This window comes from Anopheles arabiensis, chromosome 2 (assembly GCF_016920715.1).
Source record: "Anopheles arabiensis isolate DONGOLA chromosome 2, AaraD3, whole genome shotgun sequence".
Taxonomy (NCBI): Eukaryota; Metazoa; Arthropoda; class Insecta; order Diptera; family Culicidae; genus Anopheles; species Anopheles arabiensis.
Window position 1 is genome coordinate 101,163,487 of NC_053517.1, and position 19,153 is coordinate 101,182,639.

Below are 19,153 nucleotides of genomic sequence, written 5' to 3' on the forward strand. Positions count from 1 at the left end.
TGCACTCTCTGCCCTTGTGTGGGGCAATTTCACACCAATTTTGGCATTCCTTCGCGTGCTTCCGTGTAATTTTTTGGTTGACTAGCGGGAGGCCACGTCCGCCTCCACCGCCGCCGCCTTCTCTGCCGAGGTCAAACCGCCTTGCCGGTTTTAGGAAGAGCTGGCCAGCTCAGGATAGACAGACTCCCCTCTGTCTATATCACCTCCTTCAGCTCCTCGTCGCTCATCCTGTTGATGCTGGCGATGTCGCTGCCGAAGTATTGCCATCCGAGCGCGGATATTCGCCCGGCGCTCCGACGTTCGTGGTGACGATGAAGGCGCAGATGGCTGTTCGCCACGCTGCTCCTCCCTTTGACTGTCTGCGTCCTTCTCGCTTCATTTCGTAGGTCATTCCGGGTACGCCGGACTGCTTCGGGGTCGAGCCGATTGGTGGGTTCCTCCAGCATTGTCTGTGCGGCGAGAATGGCGCGTTCTTCGTCCCAGCAGCGTTGGAGTTCTGAGGTGATGCGCTTGGCGGCCTCGCACACGTGGCTCCAGTTGGTGGGTGATTGAAGCATGTGCGCCTCCAACGTTTCTGGCAAAACTCCATCCAATAGCTCACTCCTCACCTCAGCAAAGCGAGGGCATTCGAACATTACATGTTCTACTCCCTCGACTACACCAGGGCAACGAGGGCAGGCCGGAGACGAGGTGAATCTCATTTTGTTCAGGTATTCGCGGAAAAATCCGTGTCCTGACAACAGCTGAGACAAATGAAACGTCACCTCTCCGTGATTCCGCAACTGCCAGGCTCCCACGTCCGGAATTACGCGGTGTGCCCACCTGACATATCTGCTGGCGTTGTCTGCTGCGGCGTCTGCGTCCCAAGTCGTCTGCCACTCTTCAATAGTCCGCTATCGCTCCTCTTTCCAGAGCTCGCTGCTACTTACACCGGTCCCGCGTCGGCTGTGAACTCGGGTGTCCTCCGCTACGGCTCTGCAGATTGGCACCAGTCCCGCGAGCAGCACGGCGGTCTCATATCTTACCGTCCGGAACGTTCGAGCCACGCGGATCGCTGCCTTTCGCTGCACGCGTCACGTGTGGACGCTCGAGTACAACATCCGCCCGCTGCGTTCCATCGACAGTTTCTGCACCAACATATGATGCAAAAGCTCTCTACTCTAACAAGCGTTGTCGCGAAAACTGAAGAAAGGAATGGTTAAAAATCAAAGGTAGATCTTAAAACATGTCTTATACGCCATGGAGGAAATGCCGGAAATTATCTCGCTTAGTTTTTTTTCCTACAGTGTCCCCAAAAAAGTCCATTTTATTTAATGCAAACGTTAGCATCACCATTCCGAGAGCAGAGATGTCATCATATTAACCATCAAATGATATTCTACATGCCCCGTGTGTTTTCTGTACTTTGTTTTATGCTTTTCATACTTCACATTTCCATTGTTTCCATTGTGACGACACGGCATTGGCGACACATATTACCGTTGTTTGCGTTCTTTGCATTCGATTCGTTTTCCTCGATGTTGCCCGATATCATTCCTAAACCAAACCATTCCGGCCATGGGGACGGCGGCAGTCGTCAGCCGATGGGCCTTTTTTCTAGTTAGAAAATGTGTTCGTTTTCGCACGCGTAGCAGCAATTATCATATGCGCTATTAGTGGCTTTGCTTTTACGTGTAATGTATAGTAATATAGTCATCTTCTATCTACAGGGGTAAGTTTAGTGATTTCTCTCTGGACGATAGAGCACATACACACACACACACACACACACACACTCTGGCAGAGGTATGTGTGAGGTCATTTACTAAGATTTGTTTGCTGTTGCTGCTGCTGGGGTTGGCGTTGTAGCTAAGTTTAGTCTCCGCTTTAACGATTCCTTCCCGTATACTATATCAAACTAGCTCATTGCATACTACTAATCATCGGTTTGTCACAGAGAAAGAGGAGGAGTACGAGAGATAATCGAGGTAGGAATCAGTTTAGTTAGTCGCAGCCTGTGCTTTGCTGTTTGGTGGAGTATAGCATCGATGTGTTTGTGTGTGTGTGTGTGTGTGTGTGTGTGTGTGTGTGTGTGTGTGTGTGTGTGTGTGTGTGTGTGTGTGTGTGTGTGTGTGTGTGTGTGTGTGTGTGTGTGTGTGTGTGTGTGTGTGTGTGTGTGTGTGTGTGTGTGTGTGTGTGTGTGTGTGTGTGTGTGTGTGTGTGTGTGTGTGTGTGTGTGTGTGTGTGTGTGTGTGTGTGTGTGTGTGTGTGTGTGTGTGTGTGTGTGTGCTGTACGATATTATTCGACAAGGCGCAGATTTTAAAAGCCTGGGAAACAGTAATCCTATAAAAAAAGAGTAACAGAAACACACTCACACATAATTGTTGTCTTTTCGTATTTCGTGCGTGTGCCCTCTTGAGAGAAGAGAGATCTCGACCGTTCCCGGGGGGATAATACGGGATTGCTGCCACGGATTGCTTCACGTATTGCTAATATTTCGCTTACTTTCGCTTCGCTAAGATGATGTTTCCTTCCTGTGAACGATTTGTCGTGTGTGTATGTCTCTGTTCTTACCCCATTCTCTATAACGTTGTACCCTAACCGACGCTTAGCCGATGTAGTATAGTACTAAATACTAATTAGTTACGCTTTTCTACTGTCACTCCTACACACACACTCATGTGAGTATTGAAGAACTCATGTGAGTGTGTGTGTGCTTTGCCTCTCTCTCTATCTGATAGTAGCTTCTTTATGCGGGCGCCATCTGTCTTTACGGGCGCTTATGTTCAATTCCCTGCTCCTCATCACGCGTTACAACCATCCCCCACCCAAAAAGGAACTCGCTCGTAGAGGAAGGGCGTAGAGGTGGTTTGGTTTGTTACGCGTCCCTTACACGCTAAATGTACACATCGCTACCATAATCGAGCAGTATTAATATTATAGCAGGTTTTTTTCTGTTTATATTAATCCGTAGCTTGTTGAGTTACTTAGAAAAAAATAGTATTATTGTAATTACTTTTACCCGCGCGCGTCGCTGTGCACCCTCCTCTCGTCGCTCGGTTCGGTGGTGGAAGAATTAAGAAGAATTGCTGGGCGAAACGGATGGGAAGGAGGAGGAGAAATTACGCCTCCGTGGGGAAGAAATCCTTCAGCAGCGTGGTGCGCCGCTTTTCCGCAATATCCATCTGGTTCTCCAGCTCGCCACGGTCGGTCGTTTCCGCCCGTTCCACCTTCCAGGAAAGGTTCTCAATTTCCGCCTCCAGTTGAGCCTAAAAGCAAGAGAGAGAGAGAGAGCGTCGTTTTTTTTTAATGATACTTTCTTCTGATTTTTTACCGTCTAACAACAACACCACACGCGCGCGCATTACCTGCTGATACTCGAACAGCTCCTTGCGCGACTCCATGTAGTAGGCGTACGGGTAGGTGTACTGCAGCGTGTAACGACACTTGGCGAGCAGCGTGGCCGCATCGAACAGATGCTGCCAGTCGATCCAGGTGCCGAGGCCCTTCATTACCTTCTCGTTGATGCGGGCCCGCATCCGGTCGAGCGTCTGCTGCTCGAGCTGCAGCGACTTGGAGTGGTTTTCCCACCGCTCGTAGTAGTGCAGGTACTTCTTGAGCGCTTCCCGGGCCTGCAAATAGAACCGAAGCAACCAGCAAGAGCATGCGGGACATTATTAGCATACGCAAGAATCGTTTTTAAAGGCGTAAGTCCAAGGTGCATACATTCTCATTGCCTACCTGCGCGTGTACCGATTCGTGCGCAATGTTGGGGTTTTCCTTGTAGCGCGAACACTCGTAGTACTCGGACCCGTGCGCCTTCCAGTCGCCCAGGCACATCCAGCAGAAGTCGTGCTTGCAGTTAAAGCACTGCATATGATTGCAGCCCCCGTTCTTCTCGATGCAGATGTGACACTTGGGGCAGTCCTTCGTGTGGGCGCTGATGTAGTTGGCCGTTTCGCTATCGTCCGCACACTTCGTCAACCATTTGCGGATGATCTGGCAGTCGGTTGGGGCGTGATAGTCGGTACCGCACCGGAAACAGAACGCCGTCTTGCACATGCGGCAGACGGCCTTCTTCGGGCTAATGTCCTGGCTGCGTATAATTGTCTAAAAAGCAAGGGGAAAACATTGTTAATTGGTGAGCCGTGTGTCCAAAATCAAAAGCCTCAAAAGCCATCCGCTTTACCTGGCAGTTGGGACCGGGACAGAAGCGCAGCTCCGGATGGGACTTGACGTAGTCGGCGAACGTGAACTGCTGGTACTTGTCGCGCAGCATCGGCCGGTTCAGCAGCGTTAGCACGAGATCCTCCGGCACGCGCACGTCACACCGCTGCTCCATGCACTCGATCTGCGTCGAGATGCCCTGCCCGATCTGGATCTCGAAGTGCATCGCCCAGCAGTCGCGGCAGAAGGAGTGCTGGCAGGCGAGCGCATGGAACTTGTCGTTCGATTGCACCGTCACGCACACTGGACAGAGCTGCGTGCGGTAGCAGCACGCCGTCGTGGCGGTGGTGGAGGAGATCGGATGAGCTTTACTACTACTGCTGCTGCTGCTGCTGCTGCTTGTGCCCGGGATGGCAGAGTTGACCGAGCAGCTGGGGACGGATGCAAGGAACGAGCAGGTGGCAGTGCTACTACTACTACTGCTACTACTGCTGGAAGAGCTAACAGCTGCCGTTGCCACAGCCGCCGCCGAGGACGTGGATGGGACGGGTGATGACTGTTGGGGTGCGGGCGATGTTACCGCTGGTACTGACGGCGGGGCGGCCGCTTTGATGCGTGCGCTGACCAGCAGATTGGAGGCGTTGTTCCGGTACCGCTCGATCACTTCCGCCGTGTTCCAGCGCGTCTCGTGCAGCAGCACCTTGGCGAGCGAGGGCGTTATCTGTAGCTGCGTGCTGAGCTTCTCCACCGACTCGTTCAGCAGCTTCTCGACCTCCTCCACGTTCAGACACTCGTACACGAAGTACTCCGGATCGGTGCGCTTCGGGTCGATCTGCTCGATGTCACAATCTTCGCCTGGAAGTGGGAAGAAAAGGAATTAGAGTTCACCGAAAGTAAAACGACATGATAAGATATAGTGTTGGGAGATTCAGGATTCGGAAGATTCAATCCCTAGAAAGATTCGATCGGATCGGATCCCGTTTGTAGGATTTGAAGTCCTAGAAGATTCCATTGCGATTGGGATTTGACTGCGATTCAATTGGGATTGGGATTCGTTTGGGATTCGATTGGGATTCGTTTGGGATACTGGTTGGGGTTGGGATTGCGATTCGGTTTGGGATTGGGATTCATTTGGGATTCTGAATGGGATTCTGATTACGATTGGGATTCGAGGCTGTCCCCGAGATACGCTATTAATGTGGGTCGAGAGAAACCACGTATCTCTAATTTCGGAAGTTGAATCACGCAGTTTTCAGTCAACATATAGCAAATGTTCGTTTAATGAGAAGTTAATTAATAATAATTTAATTTGGGGATTCGAAAAGAGTGCCGCCTAAACGAAGGTGTTTCATACACTGATAATACAGAAGGCAGATAAAAAAGACCACCTACAGCATTTAAAGATTGACGACAGAAGTCCGAGCAGGATATGAACTCAAAACGAGTGTATTTACATACCGTGCTGTTAGTGATTAGACTATTCAATCAACATCCAGTCTAAGCGATTAAAGAGGAACAGATTCGGCCATCACTCTGCTGGAGTTGCTCAATCATGTGAATAACGATTAGAAACAGCGTTTTACCTTCCTTTTCCATTCTTTCAATGCCACAACGGGCCATATTGCTAAATTTCCCTTTCCAAAAAACAGAAGTGAGCGACATTTTCCATAGCTCAGTTTGAATGTTAGAGGAAGAAAAAACCGATTATCTCTGCTCGTTGAATATGTCGTTGACATGGAGCTCTCCTTGCCCCCGCGTGTGTCGCGCGTGTCAAGATGAGTTTCTAATCAACAACGAAGGATGATTGACCCATTCGAAAGAATATCGATTTCGCCCCGTCGCCGCGAATGCGAAATGCGCGTCCGGTTTATAAGTCTGAAGGTGGACAAGAAACTATGATTTCATAATCTAAAAATCGAAAGAAAAAAAACCAGTTAAACGAGGGGAGTGGGAAGCAACGTCGTCCATCGTCCACAGCGCCAAAAGAAACGTTTACCGGGGATTACCGGATCCTCTAAGCAAGCGTGTGTGTGTGTGTGTGTGTGTTTGTGCAGTTGGCAAATGGAAGTTTGCGGCTTGCAGATATTGGAGCAGAATCTAGGGCAAAGACGATTATTTGCAGTAAGGCTGCTGCAGTATTATGATTGATGAATGATTTGTGTTGGCCTTGCGCGGCCTCCGAGTAGTAGTAGTAGTGGGAGCTTCGGAAGACCCAATTTGCGGAAAAATGTAAACCATTTAATCGGACCCAACCAATAAAGGGATGGCGGGCAAGCCGATCGTGTTTGCCTGATAAGCAAGCAGGGCGGCAATGAAGAGGGAAGAACGGTACGACTGTTACATGCTGTGCACTGTTTGCGTAATTTGCGTATTGCGCAAGAGAGCTTTGATGATTTTGACCTTTCTGGCGGAGGGGGTCGGTAATCGGATTTTGTCCTCTTCTCTATCCTATTGGATTCTAATGTTCGCGCTAGTAGAGTAGGAGCGTGGCGTTATTTATTTTTATAGACAAAAGTGCTGGACAAAGAAAGTACGGGCAGTACCCAACCCTTTTTTTTTGTGGCCTTGGAACACACACAAGTAGAGAATGTCATCCTTTCAATGGGTGGTGGAGTAGGAGCTGTAGTGTGGAAGCCCTGAGAGAGAAAAGGCAAAAGGCTTAGAAATTGATTGCCATTTGCTACAAAAGCTTCCTCCGCCCGATTGGCGCACACACCCTGCGTTTGTGCTGGTAATGTCGCGTAATGTGCCACACGTACGTCCCGCGCTATATTTATATCGTAGTAGTGTAGCGCACTGGTCAGAGTCAGAAGCTTTGCGCTTAGGAGGCTTTGGCAAGATGCGGGACGGGGAAAAGCATCATAAATTATGTGACATGTGTTGTGTCTGTGTGTGGTGTACGTGTACCCCACCACCGCCTTGACAACACTTTGAGACCTGAACACACAACCGCAGCAGTCGCAGTAGGCGGCGGACCCGCAGTACTTTCGACTGCCAAAGGAATGTCCACTGTACTGCTGCAGTTTGCCCATTCGTGGTGAGAACGGTTGTGTACAGCACCAGCACACACCAACCGTGTATATGAGGGTAGAGTGTGAATTTGTGCGGCTTCCGAAACTTCTTGACGCGTTATGGTGGTGGCCGGTTCCGATGCGGTAACCACACACACAAACGGGAGTGACCACCACAACCCAACCCAAAGCTGAAGTGGATAAAGCGATGATGAGCGTTGCAAGCAAAGTAGTACTCTTTTTCATGCTTTTCGGTCATTTTAGTTCGATCACTGGACTTGGAATTTCTTGGTAGCTGGACGAAATTTAAAACTAAACCTTTTCCATCTCACCTCCTAAAAAAAAAACGGTCCTCTTACGCACCCCCTTGACCTTTGCTAAGGTATGGACCGGTTTGCAGGTGGCCGAGCGATGGGGGTGAGCAAATTCACAAAAATCAGTTTTTATGCGTCTTCAACTTCAAACATTGTGCGATGGAATGATTGAGCTTGAATATAACAATTTCTGCCGTAACCAAACCATTTTCAGTGGAAATTTTTGGTGCAGAAAATCTCTCCTACACCCACGTTCTTCTAGTCTGTTTCTAATGGGATTTCAAATAACAAAAACATAAAGCAATCATCAACTAGAAACTCCTCTGAAACACCCCACCAAAGGATATTACTGGGGTCATGCTGAATTCGGCTATCGCGTTACTATTATCGAAGACTTATTTATGTATTAAAAGAAACAGTTGGAGGGGGAGGGGGGAGGGTGTTCTTGCTTTCGAGAAGGACAGGGAGAGCATCAACATGTTTTCCATCGAATTTCGACGCGAGTTAATGAGAAATGTTTTGCAGATAGAAACTTGGTACGAAAAGGTGTTGGTGGTGGGCCAATTCGTTGCGAAGCCATAAATAGTATTCGGGTGTAATTGACTCGGTGGAAAATTTCGTCCTTAGACGGTCTGCCTATTCGAGATTATTCGCCATGAACATCGAAATAATCGGGTATGAGGTGGAGTTCATGTTTCATTTTTAGTTAATAATTTAGAAATATAGCAAGAAAAAGAGCTTTTGGATGCTTCAATATAAGGCTCTTGTCTTCATTGTATTAGTTTCTTATCTTAAACAAGATTTATTATCGATTAATCTAACGGATAATTCGTTCTTTTTATCTACGATATATTCAGGGGCCGGTCTGGTGGTACAGTCGTCAACTCGTACGACTTAACAACATGCCCGTCATGGGTTCAAGTCCCGAATAGACCGTGCCCATACGGCAGGACTGACTATCCTGCTATGGTAACAATAAGTCACTGAAAGCCAAGCTCACTTAACTTGTGGGTACTTGGCAGGCCTTGCCCGACAGCGGTTGTTGAGCCAAAGAAGAAGATATTCAGTACAGCTTTTAGTGTCTTATCTTACCAGGCTTGTACCTAATCCAAACAAAAGGAAATCATCAACAACAACGATGACAACGGTACAGTGAACACATTCAACTTTCACTGCTCTTTCTCTCGATGGACAAAACAGCATAAGACCTTGACAGAAGTGCGTTGTGCATCTTCAGTATGCCTGTAATCTCCTTGCTCCTTGGTCCGGGGGGTTGTCTCGCTTCAATCAACGAAAGCAACCCGCAAAGAGAGACAAACTGTTGTCGTCGCTCTTTTATGGGTCCAAAAGCCGCGGATCGCCCAAAAAAAAAAACAACCAAGCCTCCCCCCGTTTGGGGACAAGAAGAAGGGTTGTTTCGCGCGTTCACCTTGACAAGGTCTAGGTTTTTTCGGCGAGCCCACTACTAATGACCCCCTACCCCAAGCCAAGTGTTCTCTCCAAAAAGAGCCGTCCACTCCACTGGCGACGTCACGCACGCAGCAGCACCACCACCGTGCGCGAAAAGAGTTTGGACCCGGCATTTTGCGTGTCAGCAGTCTGTCTCTCTTTTGGAAGCATCTGTCCCTTTCACTTTCCACTCCGCTATACAATGTGTGGTCGATCATCGTCTCGTCAGTGAGCATAGCGCAAAAAGAGCAATCGCAGCAGGCGCTTGTCGTCGCACGTTGGTGTAGCAGCATCAGCCCGTCGTCGTCGTCTGGTGACCTCCCGCAGTTCAATGATTTCACGACCAACAGCATGCACAAGGCGACCGACCGACCGCATGGTTGTGGTACGTACGTGCGCGAGGACAAATACCCCACGACGACGACGATATTCCGTTCCATTCGCGCCCACCACACCACTGTTTGAGAGACTGTTGTGTAGGGCATTGGGCTCTGTCTCTCGCTCGAGTTTGATCTTGATGATGCGTTTTCGTGTTTAAAAAGAGCGTGTGTACAAGAAGCGTTCTTATCGTAGTAGAGGCAGAATGGGGGCAGAAGCAAAAACGAACCACCAACACTTTATACTACGGTGTTTACGATGTGTTGCCGGTCATAACGCATTGCCGATCATACGCACAACCAGCAGCGAACAACACGGAAAATGCCACTCTTACGTGCTAAGCCGACGAAAAGCGTTTTGTGTTGAAATTGATTCTTTCTTTTTCTAGGTTTAAACAGGGTTTTTCCGGGATTCTCATTCCTGGACTCTTTCTTATTGCAAGTGAACTTCATAGGTTGGAAATTGGACTGTATGGCATCCTTTTAGGACAGGCGCTTTGGAAATTCCTATTAGATTTGTCTAACAGGGGTGCCTTAGAGCCCAATTCCCATTACATTAAGTTTATGACACACAAAAAAGAGTCAATGAAGTGACTCACAGCTATGAGAACTCCTGGAAACCCCTGTAAAACATACAGGGAGGGTGACATACGCAAAGAAGGTTCTAATGTTAAATGTAAACGCTTCCACGTGCTGCTGCTGCTGCTGGTTCGCCCAATGGAGAAGGAGGTTCAATGTTAGCAATGTTCACGGTCAACAACCACACGGTGTTGTACACCGGTGAGCGTGACATTGCTGCTTCCGACCAGATTAGTTTTAGTTGCCGCTGGCAGTAAATGATGTACATTTTGCATTAGATTGTTTACATGCGATCGTTAATTAGAATTAAAGCACATACGGTAGCGATTGATTTTGCTGTTTCCTTGAGGGCAATAATTATACAACTCGTGCCCTCGTTTGACACGCCTTGCGCCTTGCATCAAGGAAGTAAATCGCCATAAAAGAGCCGCTTTTCTATACTTTCCAGGTGGTTTCAGCAGTGGAACGAGTGCGTTTTTGTCGTTCTTATCTTTAAAACCCCATCATAAAGGTTGCTTTTAACGATTTAATTTAGCATTAGGAGCCAAAAAGAAACCCACCTAATGTGGGAACACAACCCGAAACACCACCTTTCCTATTGTTCGGTGGGCAAATTTGCTTGCCTCGCTCTTCATACAGCGAAACGTGGTATATTTACCCCTTTCCGTTGCTGCTCGCTATTATTTCCAAAACGGCCTTCAAAATCATGTAAATTAAGAATTTATTACAGCTCGCTATTAATAGCTGTGTGGGGCGACTCGACGAAACTTTGGTTCGAAACAGTCACCACCAAGGAGTGCTCCCCGGGCACGTGTAGCGAGCGCGACACACGCGATTTTTCATTCTCATACCAAGCGCGCATCACCATCATCATCGCCGCATTAAACATTGAAATTCACCGGCGGCCTGGACCGAAATATGCCGTGTACTACTACGCTGTGCCATTGACCTCCCCGAGGGCCATCCAGCGTGTCAGAGTAGTCTGTGCCGCTGACGGTACGGAACCAACCGTTGCTGCAGCGCGGCTACTCCCATTAACATAGTAGGCCTCGCTGTTTGGAACAGTTCGCTGCGCATTCAATGATTCTCTGCCGCGCAATGTACATGATACCACCAACACCTGCTGATGATGATTATGATGATGATGATGATGAAGCACGGCAGAAAAAGGCTTTCGGGTTTGGTGGGTGAGATAACAACGACGCGGTACGCGCATCACCCAAACGTTTCCGAGTGCGCATCAAACCAGGACGTACGCGCAAGCACGCAGCACTAACAGAGGGGAAGTGTGCACCTAGACGGCAACTAGCAACCGTAACGATCGCGCACCATCAACCCCCGTGTGGTGGCGTGGTTGTTACTATATTGGAGCATATATAAGGCGATATAGCAGCAAAAGCGAGGAAGAAGTGAAACCATCGCGCACCGCGAGAAGCGCAAGAAGGGCATTATTGTACCTCGTGCTGCTGCCCGGCAATAGATGCTTCTTGATGGGGCTAAAAAGACGTTCATTACTATATGCGATCTAGATCCGGCATGGTGCTGGTGTGGAACGGTACCGCAGCAAATGGGGGAAGAACACTCCTCCTTCATGCAGCGACGAAGAGCATCATCGTTCGCTCGTTCGTTAGCCTCTTTTTTTTTGGTCGACATTCGTACGGCAAAAGCCCAGTCAACCGGAACCGGAAGCAAAAAGGCACCAACCTCCACGGGTGGAATCGTAGAGGCTTGGGAGTGGAGGGAGGGAGAAAATGTCTTAGAATGGATATTACTTTGCCCGCGTGCACGTACCTGAGTTGTAGTAATCCTCAAACTCGTAATCATTGTCGGACGAATATTCCATGTCCGATTCCTGGTCCGCCATGGCTGGGGCCTTGTTTTGGGAGGGGGCTGGTGCGTTTTCGCTCGCTTTTAGGGGATGATTGTAGTAGGCTGGACGCGGTGCTGGGATACACACGCTTTGCTATGCACAGGCAGGTGGTTCTTTCTTTCTCGCTGCTGCTACCACTGGGCCAGCGTAACTGCAGCAAGTCATGAAAAATCACCTTCACTTTCGTGGGTGCGAAATTTTCCCAGGGTTACCCCACGACGCCCCTGGCACACACATACGTACACAAACACTGCACGATTGCTTGCACACACCACGCGCAATTGTTGCTAATTTTTGCACACGCTCGCTACTACGGCTGGCCGTAATTTGTGGTAAATGGAAGGCAACGATTTGAGCGATTTTCACAGGTGCCACCACCGGACAAGCTGACCTCACCACACAACGTTCCCAAAGCACCCGACCACCACCACCGTTTTTGGTGCAATTTTTCGTGATCAACACGCACACACACGCACACCTTTCAGTCACAGAACCACTTTGCGGATTCGGACGCGCAATAGGAGAAACACTCGCTCACGATCGGAAGCGTTTGGTTTTTTTTTTGTTTCTTGTTTCGAGGTTGGCAGAAGGAAAGCGTCAAACTAGTTTAGCGGATTGCTTTTCGCTTGCCGTAGCATAACACAGGAAGCATAAACATCCCTGATACACCACGGCACACACAGCAGCGGATGACAAAGCGAACGGAGACGCAAGGCAGCAAAGAAGAGCCAAACCACACCAAACGAATGAAATGGACGGGGGGGATGATGTCGATGAGACAGACTCCGATCAGAAGTAATTTGCTTTCTGCTTTTTTCCCCCCACTGAATGTCGCGCACTGGCACTGGGGGGTCGTTGTTTAAAGCCACTGCAGCTGTGTTGACCGTGCTGGAGCGTTCTACCACAGTCGATAGTTGAAGCAATCGCTGGGAAAGCGGAACTTTATGGCTACGGCTAAGGAAAAAAGGGTAGGAATTTTCCGCGGACAGCGAGACGAGACGTTTCGACTTCTTGCACTGCAACAACACACCAAACAAACACACGCATACGCTTTGCAGTGTGATTATGGGCAGGTGGCACGGAGCGAACGGTTAGCTCATTGCGTGCTACTGTCAGCCATTTGACATGCCACCGTTTGCAGTGACAGAAGGAAGTATTGTTTTGGGAGCGGAGTTTTAGTTGAAATTCTTTGCAATTTTTCTAAAAATCTCATAAACAATGGAATTCAACTTTAATTTTATTAAAATCTTTAATTTCGGATAAGCTTTTGTATGGATTTGATTTGATCATTATAAATTATGAACTAACCTTTCGCAACTGGCACCGTTTTGGTGTGACAGCAGAACTTATGACTCCGATCCGGATTGCTGGTATTGATTGTTCCGGATCACAGAAAAGAAATATTATTTTCGGCATTAATTTCACTATTTGCGCTGCTCATGGAATAATTTTAAACGTACATGAACACAAAATCTTTATTTTGTCACAAGTAGAACTAACTAATCCTCAAAATTATTGTTGCATTTACAAAGTGGTGCTGGTCCATCACCATGCAAGGAATCCGTTTGACAGCAGTTGCTATAAAGCGCCGTTTACACTACGACACTGTGAAATACACGCTCGCAACCGTTACATTTCCAAACAGAACACGATTTGATTGCGTTTTTTGAAGGTTTCGCTGATTTTGATTAAAATTAATTAAGAAAACCTATCTAAAATGCTTTAATCCCGTAGGTACGTGGGAAGTAGATGGTCTAGTTTCAGCAAACAAAAACTGTTGAAGATTATTTCACAATCATTACGTGGTACATTTACCGTTAATTAACCGATATATTCGATCAAGGTAGGCAATACAAATTTGCACTATAAAAAACAATAGGATTTTATTGTTTCCCACTGACCGATTACTTAAAGTTCAGTTTAATCTTCCAAGAAGAACACAGCGTAGCATATTTAGTAGGCGTAGTTATGGTATGACACTAGTCGTTCGTTGCCACGAGCGGAATCCAACGGACAAAAAGCAACAGTTTGCCATTTCCCCGCATCAACCATGAATAAAGGAACAAACTTTCGGCGTGCTGCTATCAGTAGCGTTTACGCCATTTCGCTTTCCCCGGAGAAGAAAAGGTTGCTGATGCAGTCGATGTACGCCGAGGCTCACCAGAGTGTGGGACCGTTGCGTGAGGAACAGGTGAGGGAGCTTTGCATCCGGCTCAATCAGTGCTACGAGGTGCGTTACGAGTCAATTGCTTGTGCAATGGAAATCATACTAAAGCTGCTAGGAGACCGTATTGCTACAGAAGAGGTACTAGGATCGTACCGTAAGCTTTTGTCCTACGTTTCAAGCGTGCTGGACAGGGAAAACTGCGCCAAACTGGCAAACTACATGAGCAGGTATGTGTGGGACCGTGTCCGGGCGGGTAAGTTAGCTTTAGTCGTTTAGTCGTTTTATTCTTTCTTTCGGTAGAATTTCTTCGATGGTGCTGGAAAGCGGCGCCAATGGCGGCAGCTCATTCCCAGTCCAGGTGATGAAGTGTATCTTGGTGCTAATGTACCGCTGCCCGATCGTAAGCATTCCGGACCGTAAAACCATTCTGCAAGCGGTACGCTCCCTGCTGGATTGGTGTAAAACCAGCCCGACCCTCTACGGCCAGTGTGGCATCAGTGCGCTCGTGCGTACTGCCATTAGCTCCACGAAAGCGCTCCAAGATGATGTTAGCATAGCAACCGAGCTGACCGTACTGGCCCACCATCTGCTGGACGTTTTCCTTAGCCCACAGTCCACCGCCGTACATCCGGTGGAGGTTCTGCTGCGGCTGGCGTACGAGCAAATATTCGCCCGCCTGGTGACGGAACGGTGCGATGTCCGGTGCTTTGAGCTGCTCCTGTTTGTGCTGTACAATTTGCTCAAGCGCGATATCTACCTGCACCTGAAGCTCGACATTGTGCGCACGCTGGCCGACGCCGCCGGCGGTGGTACGCGCCGGCTCGTACGCTTGCTGTGCGCTGCCGAACACTTGCGCAATGAGGTGTTGCTTCGGAAGACCAAAACCGTCCTTACGCTGGTGCTAGCGCACAGCCTGTTTCGCTACGAGCCGGTAAAACGAGCTCGTCATTTTAAAGCATTCCTGGCGCTGATCGAAACAATGATTAACGCCATCGATTTGGACATGCTGGCGAAGGCTAGATTTCTCTGTCTGAGCATTCCGCGCGCGCGGCTTAGCATCGAAAGCATTTGCTTCGTGTTTGCGGTGCGCCATCTCGATCTACTCGAGGGTGGGGCGGGCGGCGGCTGCAATGTGGAGCTGGATTACGTCTACAATCTGATCGCATCGGTCAACATCATCTACTACAAGCGGTGGAAGATTCCCAGCTTTCTGGTGAAGCACGTCATCGATGGTCTTTCGGTATGATGATGACGTTTACTGTTCCCACTAACTATTACCTAACGAATGTTTCATCCTCCTTTTACTTTCGCAGCGCTTTTCCAACACCCGCACGTTTGAAAAGAACGTTACCGAGCCGCGCAAAAAACTGCAGGCCATCTTGGCCGGTGCGGCCGCGCACGTGTACGACGGCAAGCGTGCGCAAGCGATTTTCGGCCGCCTGCCGGCGACGCTACACCGCATACAGTGGCTGGAGCTGCAGCCGGATGACTTTGGCGCTCAGCTCATCTTTCACCAGCAGCTGGCCATCCTGCAGGAACGCTCCGTGCTGTCCGGCGACGAAACGCGAACCAGCCTACTGGTGGCCATGTTCGACACGCAAACGCTGGTGCGCGTACTTTCGATGAAGAAAGTCACCCCAACGGCTCGATTAAACGCTTCCGTGCTGCTTTCGAAACGAAAGCTTACCGGCCAGCACCTGCACGTGGCACTGAGACGCATCGGATCGTCGTGTACTGGGGCGCAAGGTGTGCCCGACTGTTGGACACACTGGGTACGGGCAGTGTACGGTACCGTGCCCGTGCTCGATAGTGCGACGCGACGTCAGCTTTGGTCCCGACTTGCCACGGTCGAGCCAGCGGTGTGTACTAGCGAGCAGCGATTGCTTCTCGTCGATATGCGCGCCAGCCTGCTGGTTGCTATGATACCCGAAACGAACCGCGCACTGGCAGAAGATAGCCAAGCATCGCGTCTAGAAGACGGCGTTGGTGCACCGGCCGCGCTCGGTCAGTAATCATGCGTGCCGGGATCTTGGTGTAAGCAAATGATAACATACTGAGATAATGAACAGAGAGTACGATCGCGCACATATGAGTATAGTTTTTGCTTGTTTATTTATACTGCCTTGTTTTGTTTTTGCTGTTTGCGTCTGTTTGTGGGGGGTTTTTTACGTTTAAATAATGAAATGAGAGACCGTTGTCGGGACGCTGCTCATTACATGCGTTCTTCTCCACAAACACACACAATTTAATCATCATTAGCAGCAAAGACTGCTAAGAATAGTCGCACATAGAACGACATCAAGGTGTAACGAGAGGGAGCGATCTCACACGAGATCGCTTTACGCGCGCGTTTAATCTTTCTCTCGCTTTCAAGGAAAAAGGTCAGGATTATAACCGCATTTGTTTTGTCTTCTCTTTCGTTCTGCATTCTGTTTCTGTGTAAATGGTGTTAAATTTTGTCCGTTAATTTACAAAACTTAAATCTAAACGCCTGCCAATTCATTATTCCTTCTCTATTTTATCTAGCAATTCACGTCATTTTGTTCCCGTCGTCCCCGCTCTCGTCTATCTTTTTCTTCATTATTCTCCTTTTCACCCCTCTTTTGTATTCCAATCAGTTCTGTTTGTTGCTTCACATTTTTTTCAACATCGTTTTGTTAATGCCACTTTTTGTATATTTGTTAAGAGACTTTTTCAGGCATGGTAACTCTAGAGCTGTAGATAGAATAATTTTGTGTTTCTGTTGCTCAACAGATCCATTATTCACCGGAACAAGCGTTAAGGGCCACTTCTGTCGTTTGTTTTGTGTTCTTTTGTTTGTTTGTTTGTTACAACACCCGCCGAAGGTGCGGTGAGAGGAGCCAAAACTGTGAGCATATTTAGGATGAGTTATTTTCTTTGTTTAGTTCGTAAATATCTTTCTTTTTAATGTATAAATATAGAGTGTTGCTGCTTTTATATGCTTTCAAAACGTAGCAAATTTTATTACAGAGTTGAATATGAAGATGTGAACAGTAGCTACGCCGCTTTGATGCGATCTGATGTAGTAAATGGAATTCAGTTCTTTCTACGACTTTTTGTTTTTTGTTTAGCAATATGTGTTTGAGTATAAGTTTTTTTTTGTTATTTTGAATATCAGGAAATAGGAGTGAATCACAACTGGCTGACCCTAAAGTGTGTATGTTACAAACATGCTACATTTCGGCATGCTTTGGGTAGGTTGAGTGTTTTACAGTTTTTTTTTTCATTACCATTTTAGTGGACAAAAAGAGGAATTATTTCCCGGTTTGACTGGTATTCTAAACTACCAACACTATTTATCTGCATTGAACGCGAACGTGATTATGTAGCGCCTTAGAGCTACCGCTGAAGGTTGAAATTGTATTGAATGGTTTTGCATGTTAGAGTTCGTGGATTTACATCTGTTTTTCCCCTATTTCACTGACCGAAGAAACTAGACGAGATTGGGACGACCAGAAACCAGAGGGCGGTACGTGTATATGTTTTTGATTTGTTTCGCATTGCTTACATGCGCCGTAACTCTAGCTCTAGCCTAGTATCTACTGCTGGTGTTCCGAAACAAAAATCGCTCACCACCGCGAAAAGCAACGCAATTGTAAAGATTATATGTGAACGCGAATGTGTGACGAAGAAAGTACGGAAGGAGTAAGGGACACTACTACATTACACAGCAATAATACACTTAAACACCACCCAGCAGCTATTACAGCCCACTGCTGCTGCTGCTTGCACTTTCTGCCCTTTCTATGTTTCACTCGAGCGAAAAGCGAAAGATTATGTTTTTTTATGCCTTTCGTTCGCTTTTTCGCTCCAATTTAGTTTCTTAAATCTAAACTAGCTTGTTTTTTGTTTTGCTTAACTCATCGTAGTGCTGTTGATGCTTCCAAACAATGCAATAATGATTGATGACGATGATGATGTTTTGAATAGGATGATATTTTGTGTTGATATCAACTTTAAACTCCTCGTTGTGCATAGTCTCACACGCGCGCGCAGGAGTAATTATACAGAAGCTCTATTTAAAAAAATCGTTTCGCATCAATAAAAAAATTAGCGACAAAAATGATGGAAAGAAAGGGAGCAACACAAAAACTAAAAACATTTTTTTAATCATAAAATGTCCACCACTAATCATGTTGAATGGATATTTTACGATATTCCCTCTCTTTACTAGAGCCGTGCGCTGCACACACTGCATTAAACGTGTTATAATTGTATTATAGTTTATCTTTCCCTCGAAATTGAACAGAGTTCATGGCAATAGATTACGCACGATAGTATATGGTTTCGTATCTCCGTCCGTAGTTATGGTAGTTATTTGTTTCGTATTTGTTTATTATGCTTTTTGATCACTCACCCCGGTGACTGAACTTTCCTTTTTTTCACTTTGATTCGAGAGTTTCATTCGTGTTTTCCTTTTTCTTTGTTTGCTCCTGAAGCGCATTGCTTTCAAGTGTGATTTATTTCGATGCAACAGTCAATTGCTATTTTCATATTAAAAAGAAGAAAAAAAAACAGAAAAAGAAAAGAATCTAACTAACACGGTTGAAAAAGCGCAAGCCGTATCTCGCACACCTCGTACCTATTTAAAGCAAACATCATTGTTCGGTAGCCAGATTTTTGATACCGCGGCAAATGGAAAGCATTGTATTTGCATCGCAATCGCATTATGATATTTGCTTTTTAAAAAGAAAGTAGCATAAATTTCCTAAACGACCATCCACCCAAAGCGGAGAAACACATAAGGCTGATGACATACGAATGCTTTTCCCTTTCCTGCTGCTGTCTCTCTGTCCGCATACCAGTGCGGCCTTTGAACGATTGTTTAGCGTAGTAGAGCAAGCAACTGTAGCACATATTATATCCTCTGTTCTTACTGTCCCGTTTCGCCTAGGCTTTGTGGTCCAAATGATGTCCCTTTTCTTGCAAAGCGCTGTGCTTTTGTTTTTCAATAAATTGCCACTACTATTTGTCGACTAAAGCATACATTTATGTATGTGCTGCAGGGCCGGCGTTTCTCCACCGTTTTACATTAACTATTTACATTTTGGGATTACGGGTGCAATTCCGCTCCTTCACTGACATCATATCAGCATCATCACACCCTAGAGCGGGGGATAGATTTAACTTGATTCGGTGATCAACACTACAAAAAAGAAAAATTGTTAGAGAAATTGTACTTAAATTGAGCGGTTACGTTCGATTTTGCTCCCACATA

At 47.3% G+C, this 19,153-nt stretch overlaps 3 protein-coding genes across 16 annotated transcripts in view; 1 reads left to right on the forward strand and 2 right to left on the reverse strand.

Moving 5' to 3' along the window:
- Nucleotides 1-2,212: 2,212 nt before the first annotated feature.
- Nucleotides 2,213-12,814, reverse strand: LOC120894488 (potential E3 ubiquitin-protein ligase ariadne-2). 2 transcript variants are annotated; one of them, XM_040297098.1, is made up of 5 exons: nt 11,669-12,814; nt 4,170-5,002; nt 3,707-4,090; nt 3,349-3,612; nt 2,213-3,249 (listed from the first exon to the last, which is right to left on the reverse strand). In XM_040297098.1, the coding sequence occupies exons 1-5, from the start codon at nt 11,739-11,741 to the stop codon at nt 3,103-3,105; spliced, it is 1,701 nt and encodes a 566-aa protein (XP_040153032.1). In that variant the 5' UTR covers nt 11,742-12,814; the 3' UTR covers nt 2,213-3,102. The 2 variants fall into 2 exon arrangements, with proteins under 2 accessions (XP_040153032.1, XP_040153033.1); XM_040297099.1 differs by having other exon boundaries at nt 2,214-3,249; nt 3,722-4,090.
- Nucleotides 12,815-13,447: 633 nt separating this feature from the next.
- LOC120894997 lies at nt 13,448-15,999 on the forward strand. 2 transcript variants are annotated; one of them, XM_040297938.1, is made up of 4 exons: nt 13,448-13,590; nt 13,667-14,141; nt 14,215-15,154; nt 15,228-15,999. In XM_040297938.1, the coding sequence occupies exons 2-4, from the start codon at nt 13,798-13,800 to the stop codon at nt 15,924-15,926; spliced, it is 1,983 nt and encodes a 660-aa protein (XP_040153872.1). In that variant the 5' UTR covers nt 13,448-13,590; nt 13,667-13,797; the 3' UTR covers nt 15,927-15,999. The 2 variants fall into 2 exon arrangements, with proteins under 2 accessions (XP_040153872.1, XP_040153871.1); XM_040297937.1 differs by having other exon boundaries at nt 13,448-14,141.
- A 564-nt stretch (nt 16,000-16,563) lies between these two features.
- Nucleotides 16,564-19,153, reverse strand: part of LOC120894998 (formin-binding protein 1-like) — a 64,888-nt gene continuing 62,298 nt past the window's right edge. For all 12 annotated transcript variants that reach the window (XM_040297949.1, XM_040297944.1, XM_040297952.1 and 9 more), the window contains one exon: nt 16,564-19,081. The gene's annotated coding sequence lies outside the window, so the exon portion shown is untranslated. The remainder of the gene's footprint in view (nt 19,082-19,153) is intronic.